General features: G+C 38.2%; 1 protein-coding gene across 1 annotated transcript in view; it reads left to right on the plus strand.

Annotated features, from left to right (window-relative positions):
* Positions 1–18,985, plus strand: part of ELTD1 (EGF, latrophilin and seven transmembrane domain containing 1) — a 74,242-nt gene extending 55,257 nt beyond the window's left edge. The window contains exons 12-16 of the mRNA XM_009702267.1: positions 979–1,199; positions 1,294–1,360; positions 16,454–16,545; positions 18,111–18,279; positions 18,810–18,985. Of these exons, the coding sequence (XP_009700569.1) occupies positions 979–1,199; positions 1,294–1,360; positions 16,454–16,545; positions 18,111–18,279; positions 18,810–18,872 (612 nt within the window). The 3' untranslated portion in view covers positions 18,873–18,985. The remainder of the gene's footprint in view (positions 1–978; positions 1,200–1,293; positions 1,361–16,453; positions 16,546–18,110; positions 18,280–18,809) is intronic.
* Positions 18,986–19,353: the final 368 nt, after the last annotated feature.

Raw genomic sequence — 19,353 nt, forward strand, 5'->3', positions numbered from 1 at the left:
ATACAATCTTCCATCTACTTCCAGTATTTCCTAGTATCAGTATGAATATTCTAGTGATACTGACTTCCCAGTCTAGTAACACCAAATATAAAATGGTGATTTAAAGAAGCAGGGCCTTCCTCTGAGTGGGTGCATATTGACTTTGCTCCATGGGTTTTATTTAAACTTTGTCACCTTAGCTGAGACTGTGGTCTCAGTGTGTTTAGCATTTTCACTTTTCACATCTGTTTGGATCCTGTACAAAGCCACATTGGCGGCTCTCTGGGTGACAATTTTCCCTAAAAGCCAAGCCAGAGCTGCAGTCCCAAGTTGGCATTTAAAATATTGCACTGTTGGCTGGAGACTACTTTCCTTTCTAAATGTGAGGTCTTGACCTGTCCCTGTTGCTTTTCATACAAGTTGGGCTTTTGATTTTTGCATCTCAGATTAGTTTTAGGAAATTAAATTATGCATAGATTATCAAAATATCCCTATTATAAGTAGCTGAATAGCATTTAAAATTACTTGAAAAAATATGAGCTGCTATCCCTGAAGTAGCACTCCAGTATTGATTGATTAACAATTTCACAAACATTTTACAAACACTTTGTAATAACAAAAGTTATTTCACAAATAATTCCTTGTGATGCCTAATTACATTACTGTCAAAATCATAAAAATGTCTAGATCAGGAAAGCATACAGACTACTCAGCTGTAACTGTGGGATCAACCTAGTCAATTTGTTTATACAGTTTTTCCAGGAAGACATGCAAAAATTTTACAAGTTGAATATAGTCTCTTTATTTTACCAGTTGCAACAGAAAGCACTAATGAACAAGTGTGCTCGTGGGTGTAGGCCAAGTTCTTGTCAATCAGCATTACATCTGTGCCGCTGGACCACCACTTTAGAGTCACTAGGTTGCTGTGCATATGCTGTTATATTAACAGAGACATATTAATAGAATTATGACTCCTGTTTTCTCTGATTGAATTTCTAGCTCTTCTGTTCAATCACTGCTGGATTACTCCATTATTTCCTTCTAGCGGCTTTTGCGTGGATGTGCATTGAAGGTATTCACCTCTACCTTATAGTTGTGGGAGTCATCTACAACAAGGGTTTCTTGCACAAGAATTTTTATGTCTTTGGCTACGTCAGTCCAGCTGTGGTCGTTGGAATCTCCGCCGCGCTGGGATACAAGTACTATGGCACCACTGAAGTGTAAGTCGCTGTTTCAGTGTCCAAATCAACATAGATAAGGATGCAATAGTCACAGTAGCACATTTCAAGGCATTTTCTGCTGTTTACTTTTCAGATGTTGGCTCAGCACAAAGAATAACTTTATATGGAGTTTTATAGGGCCAGCATGTCTAATAATTCTTGTAAGTATAATTTTCATTTTTTATTGTAGTACATAAAACCGATAATAAAAGGTGTTTAATAATCACCCACCCATTGCCAGCATAGCTGTGAGTGCTAATTATAGGGCAGAATTGGCCAATTTAGACCTTTTTATAGTGTCTCTAAATTATTTATATGCTGTACATCTAAATACTTTACTAGCCTGGAAAATGAATGTTTGACAAAAAAACTCAATATAAGATCAGAGCTTTTTTTCTTACTTGCTTTCTTCCTTTTATCCCAATGGTTTGAGAAACTCTGTGAGGCATTTCTGGTTTTTAAGAAATATCATCTTTGTATGTCGTTGGCATCTCAGCATGGCTCAGCAGGAGGTGTACACAGACACTATCCTAGCAGACAGATAATCTGGTTTTTCAAATGTTGTGTGACTTAATCTCTTATCAGTGATCAGTCATCTTTGTAAGATTAGACTGTCATCTTTATGGTTTTATCACTGGCGTGTACCCTGTCATCATCAAAGCTATTTTAAACTAAATTGCAACGTCAGAGAAAAGAACCCGCTATTTCACATGGGCAGACAAGTCAAGTATTGATAGCCCTATTTCAGCTGTGAAGAGGGCCTTTTTAATTCTTATTGGAAGTGGTTTCAAACCTGCAAATTTGGCAGGTATTATATGTTCAATTCTGAATTGAGACATTTTTGGTGCCTTGGGAGCATTTCTAAGTGCTATAAAGTTTAACAAACCATTCCAACTGTAATGGGGCATTATTGTGTATGACTGGGTTGACAGTGATCTGGCAATAGCTGAAGCTAATGAGGGAAGGTACAATGGTGAGGCCTCATGGCATCTATGGTCAAGTCAGTTATAAACCTTCATTCCTTTTTAAGCTATTTGGTGATAAATGTGAGGATTTGTAAAAAACAAGTGGCAGTGCCTAACACACAGGATGATACTAAAATAATTTTATTTCAATGCATTAGCCATTTCAAAGCTGAATAAAGTATCAGGTATAATTCTGGTCAAATTCCACCCCAAATTCTTACTACAGTTTGAGGATAGGCTGGGAGCAACCTGCCAGATGCAACTGCAGGGCGACGGCCCCCCATCTCACCCTCCTAGTGAGCACAGCAGACTTCCAGAGAGGCAAGGCACTGTAACCTCCCTTGGCTCAATGCTTCTGGGGTCAGATGGACCTGACAGCCAACAGGTTACCATGCTAAATCAAAATCATGGGGAGAGACCATCCTTTACTAGGAAATTCTTACAATTCTTACGTTTAAGTTGACAATTTCCTATTTCCTCTTTGGACTTTATCTCTTTCTTCCATGAAGGCAGCAGGCTTGGGATTTTTTTGTTGTTGCTCTCATTCCTGTTACTTGTATGCCTTCAGGTGAAGATTTATGGGCAGCGATGTATCACTGCACTGTTAGCACAGGAAAACCACATTATAAAAACACACAAAATGCCCCAGATTTATGCATCTGTAACCCTGTTTTCAGCTCCAACCAAGGTGTGCCTGATGCAGGATCTTAGGTACACAGTACTGAGGCAGAACAGGTCTGCAGTGGCTTTGATAGAAGTCTAGCTGGCCACAGAGGCAAATCCTTCAAGCTGGGCTCTGAGGCCCATAGCTGTTCTTTGAGCACTCTAGATCTTCCAGCAATCCCTGCAACTTAAAAGAAAAAGGGGAGGTGATAGAAGTTGATACAGGCCCTATACACCAATGCAGTCCTCCTATGGATGAGGATAGCAGCCAGACAGTTTCTTTTTTACCTCCCACTCCTTTGCCTAAATGAAGACATACACAAAAGAGCTGTAGCTGGAGAGCAAATAGCCCTGTGGTTGTTTTGCTATTGTTTTTGTGTTATGGAAGTATTTTCTGTTAACTTGTTTTCACAGTGTTCACGTACCTTTATTATTGTGTCTTCGTAATCATGCACTACTAGACCTGGGAGGAAAGGCAACCTACTTTCAGCAAGCTGCTTCGTCTGCTGTGTGATTTTTTTTTGAGTGTTTGGACAGCTTATTTTGATGGCATGATAGCATGGCATGATGGCATGAAGCCTGAACTGCAAGAGAGGTGTTTTCAAAGAGTGCAGGGAGCTAGGTAGTTTGCTCGCACTTTATCCAGGTTATTGTCTAAGGAAAATATGGAAAATTTTATGAAAATAGGCACTGACTCTAGAATATGAAGTTGGTTTTAGATGCCTGCTCTCTGGAAAAGCATGTTGGTGGCAGTAATTCTGTTTCCATTGTCCAGTGTTCCTGTTGAGCGTACTGCATGGGCACCACCATAACAAAGATTAAACTCTTTCTGAAGTAGTGCCACCAAGGAAGTCCTTTTAATTACAGAAGCCGATCTTTTTCCAAGATTTCTATTCTGCCCACAGCTACTTAAACCAAAAAAAAAAAATAAAAAAAATAAAAAAAATCACTAGTTAAAGACTCTGAAAGGAAATGTTATTTTTGTTCTGGGGTAACCAGACAGGGCACCATAACCCTCATATAGAAAGCTGCAAAATCTGGCAGCTTCAAGCTTACCTTTAATCCTGAGCTTTGTCTACTAATAGCTTTGAGTTTGCAGGTTTTCCAAGATAGCCTGGAGAGTTTGGATATCAAATCTCTGGAAAGCTGCCCACTACAGATCTGATTCTTGCACTAAACCATTAAAATCATTGTCGGCACAAATGCCCATGTACCCAAAATGTGCTTTCAGTTTCTGCGAATGGGGACCCAGGAGATTTGTGGTTTGGATTATACTGTAATATGCCTTTTAGACAGCATGTAAATTATGAATAACAGAACCAGTTCTGTATCAATGGATTTTCTGTCTCAGGACACATTGTTTCAAACACATCCTTGGACTTTCAATCTGCAGTAACAGTGAAGTATCATGAGCTCAAGTGTTTATCGGGAGTACAAACTAAGTTCTCCTCTGATTGCCTAAGCAGAAACACTACTTCTGAAGGTGTTTGCTTATTAATGTTAAGGTTCTATTAGAATTCTTAAGTGCAAAGCAACGGCCTTATTGATCTCATCTAAAAAATTATTATTACTATTATTAGACTGGTGTACATGAAAAGGAGTGGGTCAGAAGCTCCTTAGATGGAGTTAGCAAAGAAAGGGCATTTTAAACCTTTGTAAAGCAAGCTGCAAGCTGAAGATAATTTCTACAACTTATTTCTTCCTCCTAATACTTGTAATCTTTAGAACCACAACCATTTTAGCTAAAACTATGCACTAGATTAGATCAAAGCATACAAGTTTGGAGAAATTATTTATGACAAGTATTTAAACTTTTTAATAGAAAAGTGAGTTTATCACAAGCTTTAAGGGACAAACATTCACACACACCACAACCCACGCCTGATTGAGGCAAATACAAATTTAAGCTCCAGAGATAAAAGGTATGAAAATGAAAAAGAAAAAAAAAATCCCTAGAACATTTCTTTTGTAATACACTCTTACAATAATAATGTCCCTGTAATAAGAAGTGTGTAGAATGGAAATAACCATTTGTCTGCAGGGTAATATGGCTGCAGTTTTGATGATGTAATGTCAGCCAGTAACAAACTCCTTCCTGTTATGGACTTGTACACAGCTTTCCCCACCTCTGGCGTGACAGCTCACTCTGTGATGATTGGGAGCAGACCTATGTAAGTGCTTTATTCTGTATCACTGATGTTTTTGGAAACGTAATCTTTTAAAATCTGTGGACACAGGATAAGTCCCTCCACTTTTACACATTGCGAGGGACGGCTATATAATCCAATGTCCAACTGGCAGTAGAAATGACATTATTTGGAAGGGTTGGGCAAAGACTATTAACACTGTAGTTATGAAAGTCGACAAGCCATTAAAAGGAAAATTTGGAAGAGAATCACTGCTACTCCAAGTGCAGCTATAGGCAACCCTTCTAATATACCTCTCTCCCACATTTTTCTCCCATTAAATCTGTTCAGTTGAGCTTCAGGCAGCAAGTTCAAAGTCACCCATAACATGATTTGCACCTTTGCAGCATTGACAAGAGTCTTGCAGGCTTCACTATTGTACCCACTATCACTGCCACAATAAATTGGCATACCTCTGTGAGGAACTAGGACTCTGAAGTGTGACATGTTGTAAAACTAACAGGTCTAATTTGCCATTTAACAGTATAAATCTCTCAGTATAATTTGTTGAGATCACCTCTGTAATAACAAAATACGGACTTGCTTTTTGAGGTTGGAACATTTCCAAAATTGAACATCATCCAAATAATCCTCTCTGTGGCTTTTATCCAAACATCCTAGCGCTGTGCAGTGAGGAGGTGGCTCCTGTATGCTTTTCTTTGTTTTACTCCTCTAATGTGTGTTTTCAGGGACCTTAAAGGTGTCTGGCTTGGCTTCAAGCTCCAGTTTCTTGAAACAATTGATAATTGTAGTGTTTGCAACTACAAAAAATGGCTTATAAATGGCCCTGCAATTTTCAGAGCATTCTTGTAAACTTGACTTGGAACATACAAGCCAAGAATAGTTCTTGGGAGAGGTGTCCTCAGAAACACCAAGTTCTTTTTATTAAGCATTCCTGTGTGTAATAAATGTAATGAATAATCAACTGTAAAGCAAAAATATTCCAAGAATTGCAGTGATTGATTAACCGTATTGTTTTGAACTTCCCATGTATAAATGAATGGGTAAATGAATAAAATATACAGATTGCAGTTGCAAAATACAAAAAACTGACATATGAGTGATGAAAGCAGGCTAACAGTAGAGTAATGCTTTTCATTAAGGAACTGCCTGCATATTCATTAGAGCTAGTCGATTACTTAAAAAATATATTCATCAAATAATTTATTTGATGAATTTTACCATTATTTGTCAAATAATTTATTCAACAAAAAAGATAAAATTAATGGAATAGTGCATTCATCAAATTTTATTGGACAGCTCTAATACTTATTCAGTTCTGTACATTTAGGTTGATTCAGGATTAGTAATACTGCTGCAATCAATGCAGAAAATTTTCCTGGAAAATCCATTAGTCTGCTGTTTTCTCATATACTCACAAATTTCATGTACTTAATCTAGGCCATTCAAACTGAACATCTTTCATGTAGAAAAGTAAATATTCAAAGACTTACTTTACATTTTCCCAGACTTCAATATTGAGCATGATCTGACAGTCTATTGGTCCCACTAAAAAAAAAAAAAAAAAGGAAAAAAAAAAAAAAAACAAAAACAAAAAACAAGTAGCCCTTCTGAGGTCAATCACACCACACTGGTGTAATCAAGTACACTGCCTCTTTGGGCTTCTTCACATTATTCCTGTTGTTCAGTGAAGCAGCTCATGTTTGTTACTCTTGATATTTCTTGGTTTTCTAACAATTACTATCAAAAAAGTTGTTTGTCCTCTGACCTCCATCACATCAAACCATACTACCATCTCACATTTTTTAGTGAATACTTATGCTTTGGAAAATTCTGGGGTTTTTCTTTTCCAAAGGGTTATTTGTGATAAATGCTTAGTTATGTTTCTTGGATAGATGAGAAAAGTATATTCTGTACCATTTACTGTATGTTTTTCAGAAAATAGCTGGTTTGAACGTTTTTTTATATCTGCTGTTGTTCCTCAGTCTGCCTTTTTAGTGGAAATAAATTTCCTACAGGGATTAGCAATGGCTTTATTTTTCTTTATGAAAGAATAATAGTCCCCTTTTCATTAGCCCCTCTGTGGCTTCAGTTAAAGGTGTCTCTGTTGCATTTCTTATGCCATTGTGGATGAAGTGGAGATAACTAATCATATAGTGGCATTAAAGACTGAGTCCACAACTTTGGCTGAAACAGGTTAGTTCAAACCGCAGTGTTGTTCAGCAACAATACCTGCTGTGCTAAATAATCACTAAGTTGGAAAGTACTTGCCCTGTTCAGTGGACTGAACCAGCTTTAATCTCCAAGCCACAGCTTCCATACTGCCATACCCAATGGATGCAGTTTCTCAGTAAGACCAGGGCTTTTACATGAAATTAAGGTTTTTCCTTCCTTCCCTCTGTCATTAAAGCCCCTGTTCTAAAGTCCCTGGAAATACTTGGGAAAAGAGGCTGTGGCCATTAGTCTACAGCATGAAAATTACTTGCTCTTACATTTTTGCAGAGGACCAAATTCATCACATAAGGCTCAAAGATCCTTGAAGGATGTTCGACATAAAAGTTGTGGCGATTTTTAAATCAACTTAGCTAGTAGTGTTTTAAGAAAAAGCACATGAAGTTCTCCCTCAGATTCATTGAAAGGGCATTAGACTTGAAAAATCAAGTGTGTCTTCTGTTGTCAAGAGTGAAGTAAGCAGAAACATCAAGTGAGGGAGTACAGGTGGATGTCAAGGGGAAGGGAAAGGGCACCCACAGGTGCCAGCTGGCTGTGCAGATTTCCTGAGATGTTCCACAGCTCAGTGCAGGTTAATGTCCCAGGTATCCTTCTTTTCTAGCAAGATAAACTGTGTCCACTATTTTAATGGATCCATGTATATTAAGCCTCAGTGGGTTTGGTTTTTTTCAGCAAAGCCACAGAATTGTCTGAATCAGTCTTTTTTTTTTTAATTGTTTAGTATTCTTTTGGCGATTCTTTACATTGCCTTGCTATAAGCAAAATTACTATGAACACATATGTTAACCCTAAATTGTTCATTGAAAGGACACCGTAGGTTTGCTTTAGGTAGTTAACATAGACTGATGATGTCTTTTGGACTTTCTTAGTAATTACATAATGACTACATCCACACTACATATTTTCTCACTCAAATCACATTTTCTTCCACTGTCCTACTGCCCCTTTGATTCATCACTCACAGGCATTTGGAGAAGCAAATCTAAATTCACAGTAGTAATTGCATGTGAATCCTCAGTTTGGAAATCTCACTTGATCATTGAAAGAGATTTTTGTGACTTTGAGTAAGATCATAAGCCACAGCATGGGATTTTGTGACAACATCCACAGCAGAATCATGAACATTTTTAAAAAGCAAAGAGCCAAATCCTTTAGAGGATTTAGCGAACTGGGGGGCATCGACAGCTTTCTGCCAACTATTCGTACCTCCGAAACAGCAAATACAGCCTGTTGTCAGACCTGACATCTCAGCTGTGCTCCTGATGCTGCCTCCCTCCTTGTAGCTTGTCCATTCACTGCAGCAGTTGTGCTTAAACATAACATACAACGATTTTACTCCTCTTTGCCAATTAAAAATACTTGTGCTGGGCCCCCGTGTAAGGCTCCAGATGCAGCCTAAGACAGGTTTGCATTTATGCAAAGAAACCATAGAAGAGGTGTAACCTCTCCTGGAATGCACCTGGAATCAGTTCATTAAACAGCCTGATTTAGGTCATTACCAAATCCCAAGTAAACACACCTTCTCAAAAGCTTCTTGGGAAAGGAGAAGAGTAAATCTAGTAATTAATTACACTGCAAGCAAGCAAGACCTCAGTCCTACCACTGGATCTAGTTGGGCTAACATTTATGGTGGAGGTCAGATACAGCTCTGTTGGTTCATCCCTCCTGCCCTTGGCTGCAGAACTGAGGCTAAATGAAAATATTTAGGTCAGTATGTGTTTAGCTTTGCAATCCAATAAGAAACAACATTGAATCTGCAAGTCTGAGAAGCTCTTTACTCTGATGAATATAGAAACCCCATTCATTTATTTATTTACAGCTTACTGTAAGTGTTCTAAAAATATAAAGGAAACATTTAATTTAGGCTAAATGTACACCTTGAGGTATGTAAAAGAATAACTTTGAAGTATTCATATGTAAAGAGCAACCCTATGTGAAAATGATGTATTTCCCGAGACAAGGTTTGAAATAAACTCATTTAGTTGTTTTAAATTTTAAAACCAGTGAAATTATTAAAGTCTTAGAATCATAAAATTCTAATCCTACATTATTGAAAATGTTTCCCCAAAATGTAGCCTAAAGGGGGGTTGTTAATATTTTTGTTACATTTTCTACTCCCAGATAAGACTGCTGTTGTATATCTAAAGCATTCAAGAAGGTATATTCACTGGGGACATGATAATGAGATAAATCAGTCAGGAGACAAACCCAGACTGTTTGACTGCCAGCTTGTGTCCAATTTTATGCAATTAATATGGCATACATTTTCATTTTGAAGCTTAAACTGTTGCATTGTTAATAGCTTAATTCCATTCTACCCTGACTGAAATAACGATGACCCACTGAATGTTGTCATTTTACCCAGCCATTAGCCATACAGCCAGAAAGACAGAAATGTATTGCTCTCTGTGGCAGAATTCAGACCATCACAAGCTCATTAATTCAAACACTCATAATGAGGGTCATTGTAAAGACTGATACAGTTACGGCTGCTCTGAACTTCAGACATTTTTTGAAAGAGCCAAATTCAATATGATATATGTAAAAAATTCAAGTATATGCCTAAGAGAGCAGCAGGAGAAATTTTCTCATTCTTTTTTCTGAGATCTGACATCAGCATATAGATGGTTTCATCAATTATTGAGACAGAGACTAAGAAAGGAAAAGGGAATGATTTGGGGGTTTCATTTTTGAAGTTTGAATGTAAAGTGCTCAGACTGAATCAGAACTAGTATGTCTGAATCTTTAGAATTAGCTACCTCTTTCTTATACCTTCTCTTCTTTGTAACACTAGAGAGCCTTAAAAGGCTGGTATTTAAAGTGTTTTAATAACTTTTGAAAGGCTGGAATGTATCTTTTACACAAGGATATTGTATATGAAATTACCAATTCCTTTTTCATTCTATAAATACATGTGTATTGGAAATAGCCTCAAAAACTCAGTCTCATATTAAACAATTACTCCACTGTTAAAAAAAGAACTATCTTTAGATAGTCCTGGATGAGGAACTGGGGGGATGCGGGAGATCCAAGTGTCCCTGCTCCAGAGAATATTTAATTATTTATGTGGCATGGAATAGATCCAGCAGGGCTGACGGAGCAATAGCAGTGAATAGCTGGTACAGAGGCTGGGGAAACTAAGGGTCATAGCCTAGACTAAATATTAAGTACAACAGAAAACTATACCTGTGTCTCCAACATCCTGGATAAATGCCCTGTCCACAGGGATTTTCATTGTTCAGGAGTGTCCTTTATGGTTTTAATCAGAAAAGCTATCCTAGTCAGGAAGCCTTTCCTGGTGAAAGTATAGTCTAACACAGTAAATGTCTTTTAGTGCTAATGAACTGACATTTTTCAACAAAAAAATGTTGGACAAAATTTTCTTGAATGCCTCTCATCCTGATCTGTTTCATTTTATCAGATGTCCAGGTGCTAACTTAGCTACCACCATGAAAGATGGACCATTTTCCTCTGAGCTTTCAAGTGCTCTTTTGTCTTGCTTAAAAAAAGGGAGGGTGGAGGAAGGAAAAAAAATACTTAGTTGCCAAATTTGACAGCTGTCAGCTACCTTGATGGGGCAAAATGATGACATATCACTGCACTCAGTATCTTACAATTTAATTGTAATTAATTATGAAAGAAACTACAACTCTTCAACATGAGTGCAAATATTTTTATTTGCAGGCAGATGTTTTGCATGCTTTATTGAATTTTGTGTATTTCATACCATTCAGAGCTCAACTAAAAATAACTATCATCTGTACTTACACAGAGAGAATTCCATGCAGTGTGAAGCCCTGACATCATATTTACTTGAGGACAGAATGTTATGTTACTCTTTCAGTATGTAAAATACATACACTTAACAGTGGAATTAGGGACCTATTTTAAATATAGCAGTTGCTAAGCAATGTGCTATTAGTAGAACTCCAACAACTTGGAGTATTTAGCATTTTAGGACCTACACGCTCATTTTTATTATAACTTAGTTTGCAAAATACAGTTAGTAATCAACAGAGAAGTTTGTCATTTGCTTAGACAATAGATGAGAATGTTTCTCAGTGCTCTTCTGGATCCTAACTTAGGAAAAAGAATCAAGTAAATATTATTATGTCTTGATATGCATGCAACACCATTAATTTCTTCTACAAACTGCCAATGGGTGAAATTCTGCTGCGGTGGTCCCAGAACAGCTAGGAGTAGAAGCCAAAGCAGCAGTATCTTGCTCTACCTATGCCCACTGTTGAGCGGCTTTCTTTCATCACAGAAGCCTATACAGAAGTACTCTGTTCAGTTAGCTGTGGTAGTATTGAGACAGATGGAGGGGTGCAAATCTGCAAACAGATTTACAAAGCCATCCTAGCTCTAGGTGGAGGTAGGTTAACACCACACACAGTTTTTCCCTTCCTATCCTACAATACATGTGATGGATAGAACAGAGCTCCCCAGGCTAATTCCTTTGGCAGAACCTCTTTATTGTTGACAAGATGATTAGGAAAGCACCAGGAAATTTCTTTGAATTTGCAATTGCTTTTTCATTCCTGTGAATTTCTTTACAAGAGGAAATTATGCAGACCAATGCTGTGGCTGTTGTTCAGATCTGATCCTAGGACTTGCACTGCTGCAGAGAGCTCTGAACTCTTGCATGCCTGCTGTATCTCACCCACCAACATTACAGTTTTGAACATGGTAACTGTACCATGGAGTTCCCCAAAACACAACTGCAGGAAAATTTCACTGTCCTGTTCTATACTACAGTGTGCATCCATGGTACATGCAAGTGCTAATCTGCAGAGTGAAACCTACAGCAGTGTCCACCGTGGCCCATGAATGCCTTGAGACTGCCACTCTCTGTGATGTGAAGAGGTAAAGCCTTGACAACGCTGGAGGCAATGGGAATTTTACCATTTAACAGGAGTTCTGCCATTGGTTTAATGGGGCCAGAAGTCACTCCAAAGCCCTAAATCCTTGTAACCCTTCACACGGGTGATCTCCCTGAGACAGATGTACCAAACACTTACCATCCTCCCTTGAAACTAAGTCACAGGTGTACAACAAAACCTAGCTCATCCAGATTTCTGGCTCCTTGGAGATTATCCTGGGTTATACAGATACATAGATGTAGTTGCCTGTATCTACAAAATCCTGATTTCATAGGATCCTAATAATTGCCCTTATTTAATGTCTGTTTCACATAAATAAGTTTTAAGTTTTCTACCGTTTGTTCATAAATATACCACAATGTTTCTAGAATTTAAGAAAGCTAAAAATACTTTTACAAATATCTTTAAGGAGAAACGATTCCCTGAAGATGCTAGGAGCGGAGGCTGTTCCTATATTAGCCCTTGTCTTTGATTAACCACCTAAAAAAAAAAGGAATAGATTAATTATTAAAATTAGTCCTATAATGCACCTGAGCATGCTGAGTGAAACCTGATTCCCACTGAATCTCAGGGGGAGGGAAGGAGTTGGGCTTGCAGGGAGAAAATCTGAGGTTTCCTTTGTGAAATAGTAAAGACTGAGTGCACTCTTTGCCCCAGAGTAGTTTGGGGTGGTTTGTTAAATAGGAGGAAAAAAAAAAAAAATCAGTTCTGGGCTTCGAATGAATGCAATTCCCCTTTAGCCTATTAGACTTGCCGAGAAGCACCTCTCAGGACATGCAGCAGTTTCTCTGACTGCTCAGCCATGTAATAACACTGAAAACAAAGGCACAAGAACTCCCCGTGTCACACTGTAACATTGTTATTCACTTGATAAAACTGTGGCTATGCCACAACATTTCACGCTTTGGGTTTGCCCAAAGCTGCAGAGTAGCTCTGCTCATTATACAAGTAACTTCTCCCCAAAGCCGGCGTGTGGCAGCCGCAGTCCCCAGGCCAGCCCTTTCCAGACTTGTCCAAAGCCTTGTCCTGAGCTTGGTTTCACAGTTGCCTGCACATCTTGCTCTACTCCAGCTTGCTCCCTCTCCGGAGACAGCGTGCCGTATGTTTGCCGTTTCATTCTCATTCACCTTGCCTGTCACCTTAAGGCAGCCTTAATTATAATGTCATCAAGGGTTTACTCAACAAGATCTGAAGATTGTGCTTTAATTACAAAAATGAAAACACGCTATTACAACCAAAGTAAGTATAAAACACAATATTTGGCTATAAGCAGCAGATGAAGCTTTTTTAGATGTTTCAGTGTCTCTCATCCAGAAGTCCCTCAGTTTGTCCCAGCTGGACGATTCGGGGATCCAGGATTCCTTGTGCCTATCTATATTTTGAATGACTTTTACAGCCTGCTACCTCCATTTCTGCTCATTTGAAGTTCAGTTTTGGATACAAATTCAAATGTCTTTAGTGGTTGTATCCTTGGCCAGGCATTTTAGGTGGTTTGACTTCCCATCCCGTTTGTTGAAATGCATATGGCTCTTTGGGCATATCCATTATATAAAGGCTATTTTCCCTTTAGTCTTACGCAGTCCAACTTCTCAGTATTCCTACTCAGTCCAACCATCCAACATGAACTTTTTACTTCACATTTCCCAGAAATAGCTGAGGCTACTGGTATGTTCATAGCAAAGAACATGCAGACTATCAGCTTGAAGCAGAATATGTTAAGTTTAGGATACCTGCTAGATTACTAGTTTTTTCTAAAGGCCGCATTTGACACATTATTAACTAGCTAGTTTTTTTCTGGATTTACTCATGAGTTCATGTTATTGTTTGTCCTCACTTTTGCTCCATTTTTGTGTAACAGGACAGTCACAACTACTTTGGTTTTACCTATTTTGTCCCTCAAAGGACAAAATGCTGTTCCAGAGGCTTCTAGCTTAGGTTGAAAAGGGAAAAAAAAAAAAAAAAAAAAAAAGCGCTACTGTTTTGAGACACTGAACATTGTGTAAAGGCAGCCTATGCACTTTGCTATAGGTATTTTTTATTAATGGAGTTCTTCAAAATGGGGCAAAAACTGACTTAAGACTTTAATAAATCTTGGAAATGACTGGGTATTTCAGAAGTTAAGCTCACCCTCATTACCCTGTAACACTACCTCCTGCGGGGCTACCTGAGACATATTGTACAATAATTGTGCTCTGGCAGCTGACTCCGAGAAGCCGGTGTTAACCTCTCCTGTTCCCCTGATACGTACAGATTATTCCCATTAGAATGGATTGATGAATGAAAAGATCATAGTTAATGGGTATTACTTTAATGCAGAGGGCCAAATCCTATTATCCTGTGCAACGGACAGTGTAAATAGTATTTGTGTAAAGGAGCCCCGCTGGGACAAAGAGAAATGGAGTCCGCTGCCACAAGGCCCCACATGTGCCCGTTTCCCACCCCTTCCTTACTCAGCAAAACCTCTGCAGCTGGTTTATGCAACCGAAGGATAAGGGGGTTTGGCCCATAGAGCTTCTTACAGAGCTTATTAACGACAATAGGAAGGCTCTCATTGATGTTAGTGATCTTGGTTATGGGCCGGCAGAGAGGAAGGTCAGTCGCGTGGTTTGTGTTAATGAAGAAGTAGCGATGTGTATTTTCTGTGCTCATCGTACTTTGATCACATTTCACCTTACCTTTTTCAGATTAATAAGTACATTAGGTGGGTTATGCAGATTACAGTATGTGCACTAAGTTATGTGATATATTGTTCACCAACAAACATAAGATAAAAAGTAAGTCTGCATATAATTACCCACAACTGCTGACTGACTTATAATTAACTTTGAAAAATTACTGGTTTAGGAGATATTACAGATTACAATTTTAAATATAAGGAGCTTCAGAATAGCTCTCACGATCAGTGCAAGTACAAGGTATTCAGTGAAGGATTAATTCCCTAAACTGCTAATCAGCTCTATCTCCTGTCTTATCAAATTGTAAATACATTATACTGTATTAAAGTATAAGCACGCAGCTAATTAAAGCAGAGCCTGCATTTAATATCAGATACTCCCCCCTTGACACAACAAAAATGTTCTAAGAACATACATAACAAGTGTTAACAAATGAAAGTGATTCTTTTTAAAGTGGTGCTGTGCTCCTACAGCAGCCTTTTTTTTTCATTTCAGAGGATTTTTTTATTTTTTTTTTTTTAAGAAAAAGAAGGAAGGAGGAAAACCACACAGTCTTTCTGCAGAAACAAGTTGGGGAAGCTATTAATTCTATTCAGTCTACAGCTGGAAGCCATAGGAACCAACCAAGGGATTACAACCAAGGATCTACAAATAGTATCTGGATGACATCCAGTTAAAATTTGGTTCATTTACTAACATTTTTAATAGATTCTGATGTTAAATGTTGCAAAGCAAAATAAGATTTTTTTAAAAAAGCAAGAAAGCAAACCCATCCACATTGTTAAAGGAATGCAGTATAAATTTAAATGAAATATCGGTGAAGCCTAGCTGAGCAGAGGTTCAGAACCATAATTGAGCATCATTTGCAAAACTGTTTCTTTTAGTTGCTTTTTTCTGTTTCAAAATCAAATAAAGTGATGCCCTTACAAAGAAGGCAGGAAAAAAAAAACATACTGAAATTATTCACCTATGAAACATAAAATACAAGAGAGAAGGTGCAGCAAGGAGCCTTTCAACAAAAGTTAGTTTTTTAAAAATTCTTTGTCTAAATCTCAAAGGTTTTTTGTGCCACTTGATAGTTTTCACACCCCAAAGACCTCAGAACATATGATGTTGTTAATGTTGTTCAGCAACAAAGAGACACATTTTGTCAAGATCTACATGATACAGCACAATAGAAAATCCAGGGGGAGAGGGGCTTTTTTTATTTTCTCCATTTCCCCCTTCCCTTCCCTTCCCTTCCCTCCCCCTTTCACTTTCCCACTCCCTCTCCCTCTCCTTTCCTTTCCTTTCCTTTCTCCCTCCTTTCCTTTCCTTTCTCTCTCCTTTCCTTTCTCTCTCCTTTCTCTCTCCTCTTCTTAAACATCTGTACTTAGGGAAAAAAATGTCAGAAAAATCAAAGAGATTTACCAATAAAATCAATAAACATTTGCAGACTGTTGGTAGTGATACTGTTGAGATAAGGTAGAGTTACAGCCCTGTTTGATCGATGTTTATTACAGGGCTCATATTTTTTTAATAGAAGTGGAACAGAAAGGGGTGGGTTTTTTCCCCCTCCCGGCACTGGATTCTATCGGTTTCAAATACACAGAAACTTTATCTAACTTGTTTCATTTAAATGTGTAACAGTTACTGAAATTCAAAAGCATCCTGGTTTGAACTAAAAGTTCCTTTCTTCACTCCCCCCAGGTTAATTTGCTGGCTTTTGGTGTGATTATTTATAAAGTATTTCGACACACTGCAATGTTAAAGCCAGAAGTTAGTTGTTATGAAAATATAAGGTAAGTTTGTCATTTAATACAAATTCTACCTTCTTTATGTTTAAATACAGCCAGACATGAAAATGAGTATTCAAAAATAACAGTTTAACCTTCTGGAAGATTTGTAGAAAAAGAAAGATATTTTTTTTTGTCTGTTATCCCATCATATGGATTTGGCGGTAATTTTTGAATCTTTAGTCCCAGTAAGCAACACCTTGTACATAACACTGGGGTTGTGTGAGAGTTGTACGAGGAATACGAGTGGCCTGTATCAACCAGAGCGTAAAGACTGATGGCAAGGTTAAAGAAGTAATTGTCCTTTTTCCTTAAGTACGTTATACAGCCTCTACGCAAGCCAAAACAAATTTCAAACCTTATGCCTGAATTGGGACCAAAATATTTGCCTTGAAGTAACAAGTAATTCAGCGATAAGAGAATCAAGCCATTCATGTTATTTGTAAAAAGTCTACAGTAGGACATTGTGCTTCTGTGGCGTGGGGGGGGATAGGGGGGATTCTCATCAGGATTTTTACTTTGCATGCTGCTATGATTTTTCCATCAACTCACTCTCTTTAAAACTGATTTATAGGGACCTTGAAAACCGTTTGTGCAGGAAAAGCTGAAGTGTACTACAGGGAACATTGAAAACAACTTACTGTTTGTGTTGCTTAGGAACGCTCCTGCAGTTTCAATGCATTGCACTAGATTTATAGCTAGGATTTAGCAATTGTTTGATTGATCACTATTCGTAGCTTCATGTGGTGACCTGGTTTTAATGAAGTTCAAAATTATTCATTTTCAGAGGAACAGTGCTAAAAATGTCTGTTGTTCAAAGGAAGTCCTGCAACGACTGGGCTAGGAATGAATAAGAAAGTAATCAGTGGCCTCATTTCCAAGACAACATGCTGTAATTTGCTCAAGTCTGCGAGCAGGGCTGTACATAATGTTGGAAAAAAAAAATCATAGCCAATCAGTTCCTATAATTTTAAAGCATCAATATGCCGACCCAGGAGTTATTTGAGAGTATTTGTGTTATAAAAACAAAAACAATTTTTTTAAAAAAGAAAGAATGAAAGAAAGAAACTCTAGTTTTACAACTGGCACCGTCTTCTGCAGTAAACCTGAGAGGCAGCCTGGGAACCCTTTGATGTCATGCACATATACTGACCTAAGAGCATACTGTAAATTTTTTTGGGTTATCTTTTGAAGAAGATAAGGGGGAGGAGGAAAAGTGGGGGAATGCTTCATAACAGACATATGTTTTTCCTTGGGGAATTACACTAACAGTAGATTTAAATCAAATCATATGGTGCTGCAGTACACCAGAGAAAAGATATCTGAAGATTAAAGAAGCCAGTGTTTTAAGGCCCTCCAGTTTTACTCGTTTGCTCTTCTGCAATGATTATATGAGCTTATTCATGCCACAGTGCTACAGCACACCCTAAAGAGCAGCCCATGCATTTGCACTTCTCAGGCCTTTGCAGCTGTGAAAAAAATTGCCTTGGCAGCATTCACCATCCAAAGTGGTGAATGAAGAAAAACAGCACATGCCCACATGTTGTTGGCAATGTTTCCTTCCTGTCTAGATCCTGTGCCCGAGGTGCTCTCGCTCTCCTGTTCCTCCTTGGGGCTACCTGGATCTTTGGGGTCCTCCATGTCGTCCAGGGATCCGTGGTTACTGCCTACCTTTTTACAATCTTCAACGCATTCCAGGGGATGTTCATCTTCATATTTCTTTGCGTGTTGTCTAGAAAGGTAAGTGTCCCATTCCTTGTGGGAAGCAACTCAGGCACTCTCGTGTACCCACACAGGCAGGTGCCCAGCCCTGAAGGGGAGTTGTGGGGCAAATGTTTTATCATAGCAAGGGAGGAAATCCTTGTGCCATCAATGGGGGAAAGGAGGGAAGAGGAGAAATTTAGCTACTGCCTTCAGCGGAGACAGGACCTCTGTCCAATTTTTACCTTCTCACATATTTCCTCCCAGTTTTAAAACTAATGTATGAAACATGGGAATTTTTTTTTTTAATTGTAAAACTGGTTATAGTGCCATTAACCTGATGAAATAACGCAATGTGCACAATAAAACTCACTTCCAGTCTTTCCAGTTAGCAGCAGGATTCACCCACACTATCCTGAGATGATGCTTTCTCCAGTATTCTGTCCTAAAGTCAAAAGCAGCCCCACCTTAAAAAAATCTAGTGACAGGAGCAGTTCAAAATGAGTTTAAAGACACATAGACCTATTAATAAATCTATTTCCCATTTTAATTCAATATTTTTATTTCAGATTCAGGAAGAGTATTATAGATTGTTCAAAAATGTTCCTTGCTGTTTCGGCTGCTTGAGATAAATGGAAGGAAAACATGCATGAGCATCTCAGTGGAAGAAGGGAGCAACCTAGATGATGTTGTTACGGTTATTACAGAAAAATATGGTATTGTAAAAGTATGAAATGACCCAGTGAGCAGGCATATCTCTTAACTGAATTACTGACTGGTTTTGTACATACATGTGCATTCATGCAGAGCATTTATATTATGCTGTATACAAACAGTATAAAAACCAAACTGGATTATTGCAAAACAAACATTAATGAAGACCAGGGAAAGAAGCAAATTTCTAAAGAAGCTCAAGACTTTTCATGACTTAGGTTTTGTTTCTAATATTAGAAATATCTGCAGTTCTTGAAAGCAAGATACCAAAAAACAACCGGCACAGCAGATTTTATGAATTGCTTTGCTAGTGGAAACATGTTCACTGCCTTTTTGTAGTAATGAGCTTCTTATATTAAGTTGTATGTGGCCATCTGCAGGGAATGGGTTCCATTAAAG

Source organism: Cariama cristata, unplaced genomic scaffold (assembly GCF_000690535.1).
Source record: "Cariama cristata isolate BGI_N322 unplaced genomic scaffold, ASM69053v1 scaffold32256, whole genome shotgun sequence".
Taxonomy (NCBI): domain Eukaryota; kingdom Metazoa; phylum Chordata; class Aves; order Cariamiformes; family Cariamidae; genus Cariama; species Cariama cristata.